The 14,397-nt window shown below is 50.2% G+C and overlaps 1 protein-coding gene across 3 annotated transcripts in view; it reads left to right on the top strand.

Annotated features, from left to right (window-relative positions):
* Positions 1-14,397, top strand: part of ANKS1A (ankyrin repeat and sterile alpha motif domain containing 1A) — a 73,593-nt gene that overhangs the window by 36,029 nt on the left and 23,167 nt on the right. For all 3 annotated transcript variants that reach the window (XM_059487817.1, XM_059487816.1, XM_059487815.1), the window contains 2 exons: positions 1,151-1,701; positions 12,201-12,267. In XM_059487817.1, the coding sequence (XP_059343800.1) occupies positions 1,151-1,701; positions 12,201-12,267 (618 nt within the window). The remainder of the gene's footprint in view (positions 1-1,150; positions 1,702-12,200; positions 12,268-14,397) is intronic.

Raw genomic sequence — 14,397 nt, 5'->3', positions numbered from 1 at the left:
TGGTCAGGCTTGGTGCTGGAAAGGAGAAAGGAAAGCTGGGTGCTGAGTTGGGCTCTCTGTGCTGCTAACAGGTTACTTTTAGTTGGAGTAGAACTCACTGTTTTGCTCAGGAAAGGAGGGTTCTGCAGAGCAAGTGATTTCCTCTTCAGATCCAAACATCCTCCCTGCACTTCAGAGCCTCATTATCCGAGCGTTTCGCTGTATTGTTCCCTTGCAGCATCAATTTTTAGTTCTCAGTCTGAAGAGTTTCTTCAGCACTAAATGGAAGCAGTTAAAATTCACAAGCAATGCTGAGAGGGTGAAGGAATCCTAGGAAACCAAAGTTAGACTTGTTGGCTTGACAAAGTTTTTTGCTTCTGCAGTTGAAATGCTCATTCAGCTGTGACAAAGGTGAGTGCATGTTTGTGTGTGTGTGTGTGCACCCAGCACTTGGGATCAGTCAATTCTTCATGGTTTATGCAGGACCCTGGTACCTGATATTAAGGTTGCTGGGGCAGGAGTAGCTGGGAACCAGTGTCACATTTCTGGGGCAGCCAGTGCTCCACCAGCTCTGGCCTCTCTGTGCTCAGTTCATTGCAAAAGAGACTTTTTGCTCAAGCTTTTTTTTCCCTTGCATAAACTGTTTATTTCTCTCCCCTGAGCAGGGAGGAGAGGTTAAACTCGGAAGCCACTAGGGAGGGAAGCAGTGGGTTTTTTTGGGAGCGGATTTTGGAACTCTCAGGTCGGTTGCAGTCCAGGCGTTTTCCCACCCTGCAGCCCGTGCCAAGAGCCGGGTGAGCAGCTCTAAATAACGCTCTGGCCTTTATGGAAAGGGATCAGATGTTCCAGGAGCCTCCGTCTCTGCTGCTCCCACCTCACTTGCTCTCTCTGCAGGATATAGTTAGCACTTCTCTTGGCCTTATATAGCAAGGCCTGATAGTTAGTGTTAACAGGAATAAAAAATACGGAGAGCTGCCAGATTGCGTAAATCGGGCCAGTGTTTGGAATTTCATAAATGCCATGACTTTGGGTACAAGTTGAGCACGCGGAACAATACGGAACTGTTCTCTCTTTAGATCTCTCCCTCCCTTGCTGAGGGAGAGAGCTGGAATTTTGCTGCTTCGTCCATGTTTTTGATTTCCCCCTCTTCTCTGCTTTCATCCCCTTGAAGACCACAGGAGGAGCAGCGGCGGCCGCAGCCAGGACTCTGCCGACAGCCAGGACATCCAGGTGCCAGAGCAGTTCTCAGGGTTGTTGCACGGCTCTTCTCCAATCTGTGAAATAAGCGAGGACCCTTTCAGGCTCGCTTCCTCCTCGGAGAAGGGGGACACTGAAGGCACGAGCCACCCTGCTGCTATGCAGCTGGAGGATGCTGAGCTAACGTCGTCAGGACCGGCCCGGAGCAGCTCCCCGGACCCCACGCAGAGCGCGGTGTACGCCACGGTGCAGCACGTCAGCCGGGCGGATCCCGCGGCCCTGGGCACGCCCCACGCGTGTGCTGAGCCAGAGGGGGACAGAGCTGCGGGCAGAGCCCACCCGGGCAGCAAACCCAAAGCCGAGCTCAAGCTCAGCCGCAGCTTGTCCAAGTCGGACTCTGACCTGCTGACCTGCTCCCCGACCGAGGACGATGCCATGGGGAGCCGGAGCGAATCGCTCTCCAACTGCAGCACCGGCAAGAAGCGGCTGGAGAAGTCCCCATCCTTTGCTTCGGAGTGGGATGAGGTAAGGCTGAGCTTGCTAAAGAGCCTCTGTGCCAGGAATGAGTGTGCAGCAGGAGCTCCCCTCTGCCACGCTGCCCTCAGGGCTCCTGGGTGGGTTCCGTGGTTTCTGCGAACTCTCACAAGGCAATAACAGGCACACGCTCACCTGGGAGTCTGCAAGGTGTTAAATGCCAAAAGATAAAGTTCATTGGAGTGGGGGAGTAGCAGAATTGCAAGCAGTTTCTAAGTTTTTTGCTCATATACAGGGTGTCCTGGTTTGAAAAAAGGAAGTGAGATTTTTTGGGATTAATGTGCGCTGTGCGCCAGTGTCGAGCAAAGCTTTGTATTCTTGTTCCTCTTCACCATATGTGATGATAATGACAATATTTTCAATCCCCTTGAAGGAACCTCCAAGACATATGCCCAGGGAGCATATATTTTCATGGGGGCACTGGCATTATGCCAGCTTCAAACCATGACACAGGGCTTGGTTTCTTTTAGGCAAGCCAGATAGGTTTTCACATCCCCAAAATGAGAAACACTTGATAACAATGCCTTTCACCAACCTGTGAATCAATCCTGATTTCCTCCTTCCACTTCTTCCCTGTTGATTGTCCCAATGTCTTAGAAGTGTTGTGTTGCTGAATCCGTGCTGCTGGGGAGTGTGAGCAGTGCCCAGGTGTTCATGGGGATGGAAGGAAGGCAGCAGTTAGGCTGGTTTGTGTGTTTGATAGCTCCTGCTCTCCTCCTCACACGCTCATTTCAGCGGCTGGTTAGCACTCACTTTATTATCATATCGGACGCCCACGGACAGTTAAATATTTCATGCTCAGAAAGTTGGCCCTGGAGAGCCACTGGGGCACGATTAAGTGTCCCTCTGAAATTCAGCACTGCAGCATTACTGAAACATTCTTTGGGGATGATTCTGTGCTGGGAGAAGTGGGGCTGCAGGAGAGATAAGCTCGGATGAACCACTCTTTGTACTCTGGGAAGGAACTGAAAGCCCTGGCGTGGTGCTGGGGGTGTGGAGCCGCGTGTGCCGGGCGTGGAAGCCCGGGGGAGGGTTGTGCCCCTGCACTGGCTGATGCTCAGCTGCCTCTCCAGCCCTAACTCAGAGAGAAAATTATCATCTGGGGAAGAGGGAGGTATTTAGAGATGCTAAAAGCAACGTGAGAACCCATCCCTCGGTCCGTTCTCTCCCTCCCCCTCACTCCCTGCTGGGTCTCAGGGTTGCCAAATAGATATTTTCCTCTGCAGCTGCTTGGGCTGGAGAGGCTTCGCTGTTAATTGCCCAGGTCAGTTGTACCATGGCTTAGGGAAAGGCTCTGCAGCAGAAGGTTCTTTGGAAGGGCTGGATAATTCCCTGTGCTTTTATTTGAGCTGTTTGCAGCAGACACTGAAAGGGCAGAAGCCTTTGGCACGAGTGCATTGGTAGCAGAGGTCAAATGCTGAGCTGCCTGCACTGCCTCTGCTTCCTCTGCTCAGATGAACCCTCAGAGCTGCTTCCTCCTGCCTGTAAACAAATCCCTCATTTCCCCTGAGGCAGCCGGACAAGCCCCAGGAGAGGAATCTGCTTTTCCTTCCTCTCATGTTTAGGTGAGGAAATCACAGAAAGAATGTGAAAAATTCACATCTGTCTGCAGTGGGGCAAATCTCATTTTTTTTAAAGTCTGGCTGGTCATAGTGGCATCAGTGAGATTTAAACATAAATGTAATTCTGTGGTTGTGTGTCAGATTAGTTCCCTGGATGGGATAATGCAGCTGCTCAGAGCTGGATGCACCTTGCAGCCTCTGCATTTACCAGGGCAATATAAACCTTGTTGAGCCATCCCTGTTAGCAATGGTTTGGCTTTCCCTCTGTGCTGGGGGGAAACAATGGCAGATTTATATTATTCTGTTAGTTTTAATGGCCTTTATGCAGGTGACTGAGGAGGGAGGTGATCCCTGTGCAGCTCTCCCAGCTGAGGACTCTGCCTGCTGGCCTGGCCAGCTGTAGCTGTGTCTGTGCAGGGCACAGGGGCCTGGGAGGGATCTGTGCTGTCCCTGGACAGATGAGATCTGCAGCAGAGCCTGAGCTGACCCTGCTCTGGGCTCTGGAGGCTGGCTGGGGACAGAAAATCTGCTGCTTGTGAGCAGAGGGTCACGTCCTTGCCCTGGCCGAGCGCTGCCAATGCCCTTTGTTGGAAGTGGAAGGTGCTGCTGGCTTTGCCAGAAGGGTGGGATGGGGAAGGAGTTATTCACTTGGCAAAGCTCATCCCTGTTCCCAGTTGCAGCTCCCCTGTGCCAAGGAGCTGGCCCAGAGTGTTGCTTTGTGCTCTGTGCTGCCCAGGAGCCCGTTCAGCCCATGTCCCATCTGCTCCTGACCCCTGCAGCTGCTGCCAGGTGGGACTTCTGTGTGAGCAGGGCAGAAAAACTCTCACATCCAACATCCAGGCACTGCCCAGGGGGGTGAGGAGTGAAAATGCTCAGTCCTGCTCTGGTGGGGGCAAGAGGCGTGTGAGGGGATGCAACTCTCACTCAGCATAAATGTTTGGATCCTTCCAAACCTGTCTGTGGGCTGAAGGGATGGATTTGGTTTTTATCATTGGCTCATGAGTATTGAGCAGACAGGGATGAGTGGGGCAGCAGCAGCTCTCAGGGGTTTGGTGCAGAACAACCTGGATTTGCATCTCTGAGGGAGGGAGGAGGGCTCTGGCCCCCAGCCCCCTTTTCAGGGCAGATTAACCTGCTTCTGCTCTGCCTTCCTGCTCTCCAGAGCAGCTCCAGACCTGCCCTTCAGCCTGGTTCATGCTCCAGGCTCTGAGCAGGGATTCTGCAGTCAAGGCCTGGGGCTGCTCTTCTACCTCATAGGTGCTGGTAAGAAAAACAATCTGTTAAATGATCAGGGCAAAGAACAAGGAAGGCTGCTGGGAATTACCCTCAGACCTGGCTCCTGACATCCCTTAAAATCCCCTGACATCCTCCACTTCCATCTGCCTGCTGTCAAGTCATCTGTTCCAATGCTGAATTTCAGTTTTGGAGGTTCTGGTACCCATCTCACAAAATGAGGTTGTAGTTCTGTGTTCTAACCTAAGTGCTCCTAGGAGGAGATTAAACATCCTTCAAAAAAATTTAGGGAACTGAATAAAACATGCACATCACTTTATGATTTTTTAGAAAAAAGAAGGTGCACAGTCCACCAGGTTTTTTTTCCCTCCCAAGTGAATTAGTTGAAGAACTAATGAGTATTCTGTAGCTAATTATGGCACTGGACATTCATCTCTGATGACTAACTGGAGTGGTGCTCCATGTCTCCTGTGAAAGGAATGCTTTGCATCTGCAGTAACCATGGATGAAGTATTTCACCAATTCCTGGCCCATTTTGGGGCTGTTGATGTCCCCTAAGGATGGATGCCAGGAGCAGATGGCACAGCTGTGGTGCTTCCACCTCAGGCTTGGAGCTGGGAATGAGCTTGATGGAGATTGTGGCTGCCTTTAAACCTTGTGGGTTCCTTTAAACCTTGTCTGGACTGTTGGGTGCTGCAGCACCCTGTGGAATCAGTGTCTTAATTACAGGCTCACTGTGGAGGATTAACAACATTTGCATTGAAATGTCAAACTTTGTGGAAAGCTTTTGATGCAAAACCTGCCACTGCCTTTAAACACCCAGGAGTTGAAATTCAGAGCTGCCAGCCAGCACCCTTGAAAGAAAATGCAAATATTCCCCTTGTTACTCAGGAAGAGCTGCTGCTTTTGTGGCCTGGTGAAATTGCATGGTGTATAAAAGCTCTGCCTCCCAAAATGTTCCATTTATTCTCTTGGTTCGGGTGTTCAAATCTCAGCTTGCCCTGGGTTTGGCTGGTGGGACCAGGCAGGGTGGCTTCAATTGTCCCTGGGTGTCCCCTGCCCTCAGCTCACATTCCAGTTCCCCCTTTGCCTGAAATAGCTGTAATTCACTTTTGTCTAGGGCAGAAGCAGCAGTGGGGTCAGTATTTTTGGTTTTGATTCTGCTAAACAAGCATGGCCAGCAGGCTCTTAATCAGCTTAATTATTGGGCTGATTATTCCATTGTCTCCAGATCCCAATGTTTCCTCCTGGTTTTCCTGTGCTAAGGTCAGGAATTCTTACATCATCCCTCATGTCCAATCTCTTCTCTTTGCCCCCAGTGGTGAGATTTCCTCCAGCCTGATGAACTTTTTGAAGTGAAAGCTTTTGTGTTTCCACCATTTTTAAATGTGCTGCAAAGTCCCAGCCTGCTGGAATCCTGAGCCAATGTGGAACTGAGCCAATCCAAGCCAGAGCAAGACAATTTACTGGTTTGACAGGAAAACCTGTGTGCTGAAAGGGCAATGTAAAGACCAGGCATGCTTTGTTCCAGCAGCCAGGGCTGGACACAACAGGGGTTGTGATATTTGCCAGTGCAGCAGCTCCATCCACCTCTGTGTGTGTTTCTGGGAGCTTCTCAAGTGTGTGAACTCAATATTTGTGAATCAGGAGCTTTTGGTTCTTGTGAGAATGATGGGATGTTTAGGTTATGTAACAGCCTTATGATCACTGGCATTTTGGGGACATTTTTGTTTTTCAGGAACAGAAATGTCCGGCCACAGTGTCCTGACTAAATCCAGTCCTTCATTATGTTCTCTTCCGCTTTATGTCCCATCTTCCAGCACTTTTGAAGCTTTTATTTAAAAAAATGTCTTTAAATCTCTCTCTCCAGCCTGGAGCAGCTTCACTGCTCTGCCCCACAGGCCAGAGACAGCCTTGCTTGAGAGCCTTATTGGTTTGGGGTTTGTGTAAGGAGGCAGGAATATGGACAGACAGTGAATTGATTCAAGCCTTTTTGGGGGTTTTGCCTTTTTTATTGTGACTCAGAGTAGCCTTTGTCCAGTTCAATAAGCTATCAAAGATCAGAACCTAGAAAGAGAGGTCAGTTTGCCACTTAAACCAGAGGCCAGTGAAACCAGTGATCTGTTTTGGAAATCTAAAAGTTTTTATATAGACTGCAGTTAAAACAGGTAGCATTTGGAAGCAAAATGATAGGTATTTGCAGGAAACAGTACTGTAAAAATCTCCCCTGCTGTGGGCAGCTCTGTTGCTACGTTTGGCCATTCTCTTTATCATGTCAGTCTTGGGTTTTACTGTTTGTCAAAACAACATTGATATTTGGAGGGCTGTGATACTGCAGATCCATCAGACACTGTTGTGAAATTCAAGTTTATACCATGAGTTCCTTTTGGTACGTGTTTGGATTTGTAACTTTGGGATTTGTACAAAAACAGAGGCTGGAGAGTGGCGTGAAGCAACAGGCCCTGGTCCCCATCCAAATGAATTTCTGAGAGACCATATTAAGCCAGAAAATGTGTTTGCCTTTATCACTGGTGAGCAGTTGCAGGATGATTTGAAATAAATTCAGCAAGTCTCTGTGCTGTGGAAGGCTGCTGGGGGAGGATGGAGCACAGCAGCTCTGGGTACCAGTGCTCAAATGTGCCGTGAACAACTGCCTGGTGCAGTTTAGCTTTGAATTAATAAATGGAGCATTATGTTTTCCAGGCCTCTGGTGTTTGTTATGCTGAGTTCATACAGGCTGGTGTCTTTTGGAGACATGGAATATATTGAGCAGTGAAATATGAGCCGTGTGCTCCATGGGATGGCAATGGGAGAACAGAAGCTGAAGCATCATAAACTGAACCAGAAGTGGTTTATGGGCTGTCACCAACCTAGAAATGAGATTCATGGCCCAAATCCAAATTTTGCAGATCTGTACCTGTATTAAGGAGTCAGCAGGTATCATCCCAGATCCCTCTCTTGCTCCATCCCTTTCAGACATGCTGGTGGATGCTGCAATCCTGCTGTTCTTCTGCTCCAGGGTAGATCCCAGCTGAGTCTGAGCAGCCTCCCTTCCTCCTTCAGGGGTGAAATATCAATCAGTCACGTGAGGTTTGCTGTGCTATTGGTACAGAATGGAAATGTCAGTGATTCTGTGCTGCCACAGCATCCTCTGCCAACCTCACGTGCCCATAGTTCTCCCCTGGAATTTAGAGCTGACCTGCTGGGCTCTGATGGGGGTGCTCACATCATCACTGGGGGTTTGCTGTGCTCAGAGGGGTTTGAAACTGTAGAAGCAGCTTGTTTGGGGGTTCTTTTTTTATTATAATTTGAAACCAAATCTGCCCCATCCCCCAGCTGTTAAAGCTTGGAAATAATGAAGTCTTAACTCCTGACACTCTCCTGGAATTGCAGAAATTTAAAAGACTGATAACCTTTCTACCCAACTTTGTAAGTAGCTTTTGAGACGGAAATCTGCTGCTGGAGCTGCTCTTGTGTGCTGAGCCTGAGCCCCAGGCAGGTTTGTACAGTAGGTTATGAACCCTCAGTAATAAGGATTTATAATGGGAATCCTGCTATATTCTTAATTATACTCCGGCTGCAGGGTGTCATTATAGTGCACTAATGCCCTCCATATGGCAGATAGTGTGTGCTTGGTTCTGTGTGGTTTTATTTAATTACAGACCTTTATTTGAGTAACTCCTCTGCCCAGAGTCTGAGGCCTGTGCAGGTGCACTGCAGGTCCTCTTCTGGTGCTCAGGAATCACTGGTGATTTTTAAGCTGAGAGTTTGGGAAGGGGCCACAGAGGAAGCAGAAGTCATTGACCCACACAAGGTAGAGAGGCCCTGGCACAGGATGCCCAGAGCAGCTGTGGCTGCCCCATCCCTGGAGGTGTCCAAGGCCAGGCTGGACAGGGCTTGGAGCACCCTGGGATAGGGGAAGGTGTCCCTGCCCATGGCAGTGAGTGGGTCTGGATGAGCTTTAAGGTCCCTTCTAACCCAAAGTGTTTGAGGATTCTGTGATTTTAGTTCTCTTAGGGTGACCTTGCTGTGTCCTTGGCAGCCTGTGATGCTGCGTGCAGAGACTGAGAACAAACTTCTGCATTTGCATTGCTGGTGAGTGTAAGGTGAGGTTTATAAAGCCCCTTTCAGAAAGCTCCAGGAGCATCAAGGTGCCTCCAAAACTGGGTGTCACCCTGACAGAGTGATGGTCAGTGTGGTGCTGCCCAAATGAGGCTCCTGCCCTGTGTTGTGTGAAGCTCTTTATTCTGGGGACTAAAGCACTGGGGCTGCTTTAATGGCCCTCAGTCTGAATGGATTCATTGGCTTCAAACTTCAGCAGTGGCTGAGGAAGAAAAACTGGAGACATCAGTGTGGACACCACGACTTGGCATCCATCAGGGCAGGGTGTGGAGTGGGGAGCAGAGGCTCCGCAGGGCACTGTGTGCCCTTGGGGACAGGGGGGTCACTGCCCTCTGCACAGCTGTGGGACCTGTGCACCCCTGTGTCCCTGCTGCTCCTGCAGGCTGACATCCTGCCCGTGTAAGGAGCCACTGGCTGCTGCTGCCATGAGCACTGTGAGGTGGGGAATCGCTGTGCAGGACTCTCCTCCTGTCCTGCACCAGGACAGACCCCAGCATGCCACGAGGCTGGCTTGGCCTCGCTGGCCTTCTGCAAACAAATGTCTCTTCCTCTGTTAGCAGAACTGTGCTCAGGATGGTTTGTTTTGAGTCAGGCTCTGTTTTGGAGGCACTGGCCAGTTGCTATGTTCCCTGCCTGCCTGGAAGAGCTCGCCCCAGCCCTGGCTGGACTCTCAGACACACCCAGCTCCTTTTTTTGGGACATTTGTGTCTCTCACCAAATGTAGGCAAATGTGAAACTAAGTCCAAGAGCTCCAATCCTGGTAACTGCTCCGCAGCTCCTTCCAGGCACATTCCTGCTGTGGGGTTAATGAGGGGCACTCTGCTCTCCTTGCAGCCTTTCCTTCTCCCAGAGTACTTCAGCTGTGCAGGAGTTTCTCCTTCCCTGCTGGGGCTTGAGGGCTCCCTGTCTGTCCCACGTGGAGCCACTGCCCCTCTGCATCAGAGATAACAGATATGGTTCTATTAATTTAGAGGGTGGAAGTATTTTATGGTTTTATTTCTGTGGCTATAAAACAAATAAACCATAAAATCCCCACCCCAAATCAACCCCACAGCACAACCAGAGATGGGCACTTGGTGCTTCAGTGGAAAAATACAGGTTAAGCCAAAACAAATCAGAACTGTGTGTTCAGGCTACAACTAAGTCTGAGCTGCAGTGCTATATTTAAACATGGTATTTTTGTATTTTAATTATTAACCAGTGGGAAAGGACAGCCTAAAAAACTGTAGTCTAGGCTGTTTTCAAGGTATCTTCTCTTCAGCCCCGTGTCCATGCTGGAGTGCAGCTGAAGAGAGGCTGCAGAGGATGGGGATGCTCTAAAGCTTTGGTTCCCTCTCTAGGTTTGTCCTTCCCCTCATGCTTCTCTTTGCAGCCTCCTAACAGTTAAATCAGGCTGGTCAGCCATAAACCCGTGTTTGAAGTGGTGTGTGAGTCTGTTTGAGGTGTTTGCTTCTGGTGGAGAGCCGAGGGCAGGGCAGGATTTCCCTCTGCAGTAATGGTAACAGCTGGGACTGTGACCAGCACTTGGCAAAGGAGGGCTGGGAAGGTAAATCCTCTGCCACGTGATTGTTTAATTTCCATTCAGTTTTATATAGCACAAGGCAATTCCCTGCTTTTGAGGAAAGGTCGTGGGTGTTTCAGTGCTCCAGAGGCACCTGCAAGTCCTCAAGGCAGGGTTGGGACTGCAGAGCTGGCAGTGCTGGGGGCTGAGCCTGGACAGCATCAAATCTCTCTCAGATCATGAGAGAGCAGCACGATGGAAACAAAGGAACTTGGCCTCAGAGTTAATTTGCAATTTGAATCCAGCTAGAGATTCCCAGACAAGTTCCAAGAGCAGCTCCAGCTCAGAGATTTACCTTGTCCTGGAACTGATGGACACCAATCTGCAAAGTTTAATGTCCTTAAACTTCTGGAGCTTCTGATGTTTTCCCAAGCTGATTTTCAAATCTCTCAGTAAATGGGTGTTAATTGTATTTCAAGCCCAACAGAGGTGCTCATCCTCATGGTTTTCCAGGGGCAGAGGACCTGCATCCTTAAAAGCTGTCACAGCTCACAGCACTGCCTGGTCCCTGGTGAGATTTAACCCTGCCAGTGCAGTGCCTGCTGCTCCCTGCAGGAGGAGAGGCTTCTGGAGATCTGCCTTGGCAGGAGCCTTGCAAGAGCTCTTTTTGTTTCACCAGAACCCCTCTCTGGTGGGGCTCAGCTCCAAGCTGCCCCTGAGGGTGCATGGCAGGCAGATCCAGCCCCTTGCAGCATCCCCAGGAGCTGCTCACAGCAGTGGGGAGTTGTGCAGCTGCACCAAACACAGCATCACTCTGGGAGCCAGGCAGGGCAGAGGCAGCCAGGGGTGAAATCCAGGGCAACTTGGACTCCTTCCCCAAGTATGTCCTTAAATGACCAGGAGGAAAAAAGTTGAGTAAGAGTTGAGGTTCATTCCCCCACTCTGTGGCCAGTCACTTTGCATTCAGCAGCAACCACTCAGAAGTGCCTCACAGGGGTGTTTGCTTGGGAGATTTCCTTTTGGGAATCTTACTGGAGGCATTTTTTTCTTTTTTTTATTTTCTGCTGAGTTATAGACTAAAGGCTGGGGTAGGCAACCAGCCCTGAGCCTCTCAAGTGTGTTTCTCTTTGTGCAACAGTGGAGTTCAGTGCTGAGTATTGAAGGCTCTGAACTGACCAGCTGAGCTGCAGTTTGTCTTCCTCTTACAAACTAACCTGGGAATTGTCAGTTCTCCCTCTGCACCACCACATTGGAAGCCTCAATTTATAAATTCTGCTCAAAAATTGCTTGAAAAGTTTCTCTTCTCATTTAGGGAAGTCTCCTGAAAGTTCACTGGGAATTGCAATTAATTTATTCTTTTGTGTGTGTGGCAAATGCAGCCATTTCTGTGCAGCTCTTAAGAGGACTCAGACCCATTCCAGCAGAGTTTGAACCTTTTCTTCCTCACTGCCTGAGGTTTGTCTGGAGCTGATGGAGCTGTCTCCTGCTCCCTCTCCTGGGTCCTTCAGGCATTTGCCCCGTGATGCTGTTATCCCACACAATCTGTTTTCAAACCCTTTGGAATCACCTGCTCCATGCATGACATTGGGAAATATGATGGTTTAAAAAATAAATCAAGCCAAAACAAAAATGCCCAACAGTCCAGAGTGTGGGGAAGCTGAGCTCCCAGTCAGCTTGCTGGGAAGGAGGGGGTGAGAACATTGCTGCAGTTTCACTGCTGGTGTAGGGGGCTGTGTGCTCCTGCAGGGTGAGGGAGGAGTTTGGGGCTCCCTCTCACCCCCAGGCTCTGCTGGGGGATGCTTTTGTTGAAGCTTTTTATTGCCAGGCACTGGCAGGTTGTGGAAGGGAAGGCTCTGCAGAGCCTCAGCCTCTCCATATCCCTTGTGGTCCATCCATCCCAACAAAGACTGCCCAGGCAGGGTGTCCAGGGAACCTCTTCTGCTTCAGAGATACCTTAACATCCTTTCCTGCATTTCTTCAGCTGTCACGTGGGAGGTGAAATCCTGAGCTGCTTTTACCTTTTCCTGAAGCTTTATTAATAATGTAACACATGCTTTTTTCTTTATTTCCAGATTGAAAAGATCATGAGTTCCATCGGCGAAGGCATTGACTTTTCCCAGGAGCAGCACAGGATCTCAGGTAGGGTACCCAGCCTGTGTCTGTCTGTCTGTCCTGGCTGTGCTCTGCACACAAACAAGGTGCTGGCTCCTGTGTGTGGATGTCTTTAACCTCTTTGGCTCTGGGAGGGAGAGGAATGCTCTGGCACAGGAGGAGCAGACCTGGGTTCCCACATGATGCTCAAGGCTGCTGCCAGCAATTTTAATTCTACACTCCTTGGGAAGATTCCTTTAATTTTACAGAATGCAGCCGCAGGATTTTCATCCCAGCTCTTTCCCTGAGGGCAGCAGCTGTGCTGGGCAGGGCTGGATGGTGCCAGTGTGGGTGCCATGGGGGCCATGCCCTTTGCATGTGGTTGATGTGCCAGGTGCCTCAGGGACTGGGCATTTCTAAATGCACCTGAAAAAGGCTCTTGGACAACCCTCAAAATGTGAATTCCCTTCTCTGCCTTTGAGTTGTGAGCCAAAGCAGAACTCAGGCTTGCTGGAGAGCTGCCACCACAGGGGATTCTGTCCTTTTAAATCCTTCACCTCCAGCCTGCTGCAGCAGAACAGCCCTGACTCTGGATGGGCAGCAGCTCCTCCTGATGAGATGCTAATACAGATCTGCACACACAGCTCACACGGGCTGTGACAGAGCTCACATCATCTCCATTTGTCACTCAGGTTTTTGCTTAGGTGAGGAGGAACCCGCTGTTCCCAGTGGGAGTTCAGCCTGATTCAGGCTCTGCATTCCAGGATCAGATGGCTTTGCAGAGGAGTTGAGGCTGTGTGGGTTTGCTCCCTGCTCTGACAGCCCTTCCCACACCGGTTCAGGCTGTGATGGATCAATAGCAGCAGGGAAAGGTCTGACATGGAGGAGAGAGGCAGAGCCAGGGCTCCTGCAGAGCAAAGGCAGGATTCCAGAATGTGGAGCATAGGGGGAAGGATGGAGCTGAGAAACAGGAGTTTGTTTCAGCCAGAAGTTGTGATCAGGATCTTGCCAGGAGGCACAAGTACTGTGATTCTTCTGTTCTTGTATCATCCTTGTAACACACAAATATCAGGTGTATTTGGGGCATCTTCGTTTTCAGCCTGGAATGTTTTAGGTGTCTGTTCTGTTTTTAAAAGAAACTCTTCCATTCCCTCCCTCCAAATACTTCCCTCTCTTCATTTTGTCATGACTTGAAAGGGTTTTGTTAACAGAAAACCTGCACTTGGTATCACTGTAGGTTTCCCTTTTGAAAGCAGAAATGTATTTACAAGTGCATGCAAGGCTGAATAGAGTAAATAATTTTAAAAATTAAATGCAGGAGCTCAGGAGAAGGAGCTGCTGTGGTTTCATTCCCTCTGCCAATACCCCGACAGCTCCCAGGAATGCTGTGGTAGGCAGCAAGCCCTTCCTCACCTCTCTCTTGATAAATTAATTCTGAGCCAGCCACAAATCACTTGGATCTGTCGGAGCAAACCTGTGACATCATTTTTTAAAACCCCCAAGCCGTGTTGTCCATCATGGAGTAAATACTGAGGAGTCAGTGATTTCCACTGGAGAGTTGCGGAGCCGCTGCCTCCCTCCCGGCGGGTGGGAGCACTGGGAGGGGGGAGAGGATGAGGAGAAGGGAGGGACAGCCAGGGGCTCGCGGCTCAGACAAAGCCGCCGCCGCAGCCGGCGGAGCGCAGGGACCGCGGGGAAAGGATAAAGGATGGAGGGGAGGACGGAGACCCGGAGAGAGGCAGCTCCTGGCGCACAGTCCGGGCTGAGCTGCTGCCCCGGGGCATGGGCTGGCTCAGGGCAGGGGGGCAGAAGCCTTTTGTGATCTGCGCTGGAAGGACCGGCCGGCGCTCCTCAATTCCCGGCGCTCCCGAATACCAACACGGGAGCAGACAGCAGGAATTACCCCAGGGACCTGCAGGTGACACCGTGAGCTCTGCGTGTGCAGCATTGCAGCACAGTGGGGAGGGATGGCTGGAAGGTACCAAAGTGCTTCAGCTGACCTGAAGGTTCAAAGGAAGCGAACGGGGGTCTCCTGATCGTCCTTTTCTTTGCATCCATGCTGGAAACAGACGTGCCAGGGAGCCTGGAAATCTGCCTGTCTTGCATAGCAAATTCCCTGGTGAAAAGGAGATCTCTGAACTTTTTTTTGGTCATACTTAAGGTCTTGATCTTTACTAG

The sequence above is a fragment of the Ammospiza nelsoni genome, chromosome 23 (genome assembly GCF_027579445.1).
Source record: "Ammospiza nelsoni isolate bAmmNel1 chromosome 23, bAmmNel1.pri, whole genome shotgun sequence".
Lineage (NCBI taxonomy): Eukaryota > Metazoa > Chordata > Aves > Passeriformes > Passerellidae > Ammospiza > Ammospiza nelsoni.
This window is presented reverse-complemented; position numbering and strand designations above follow the sequence as displayed.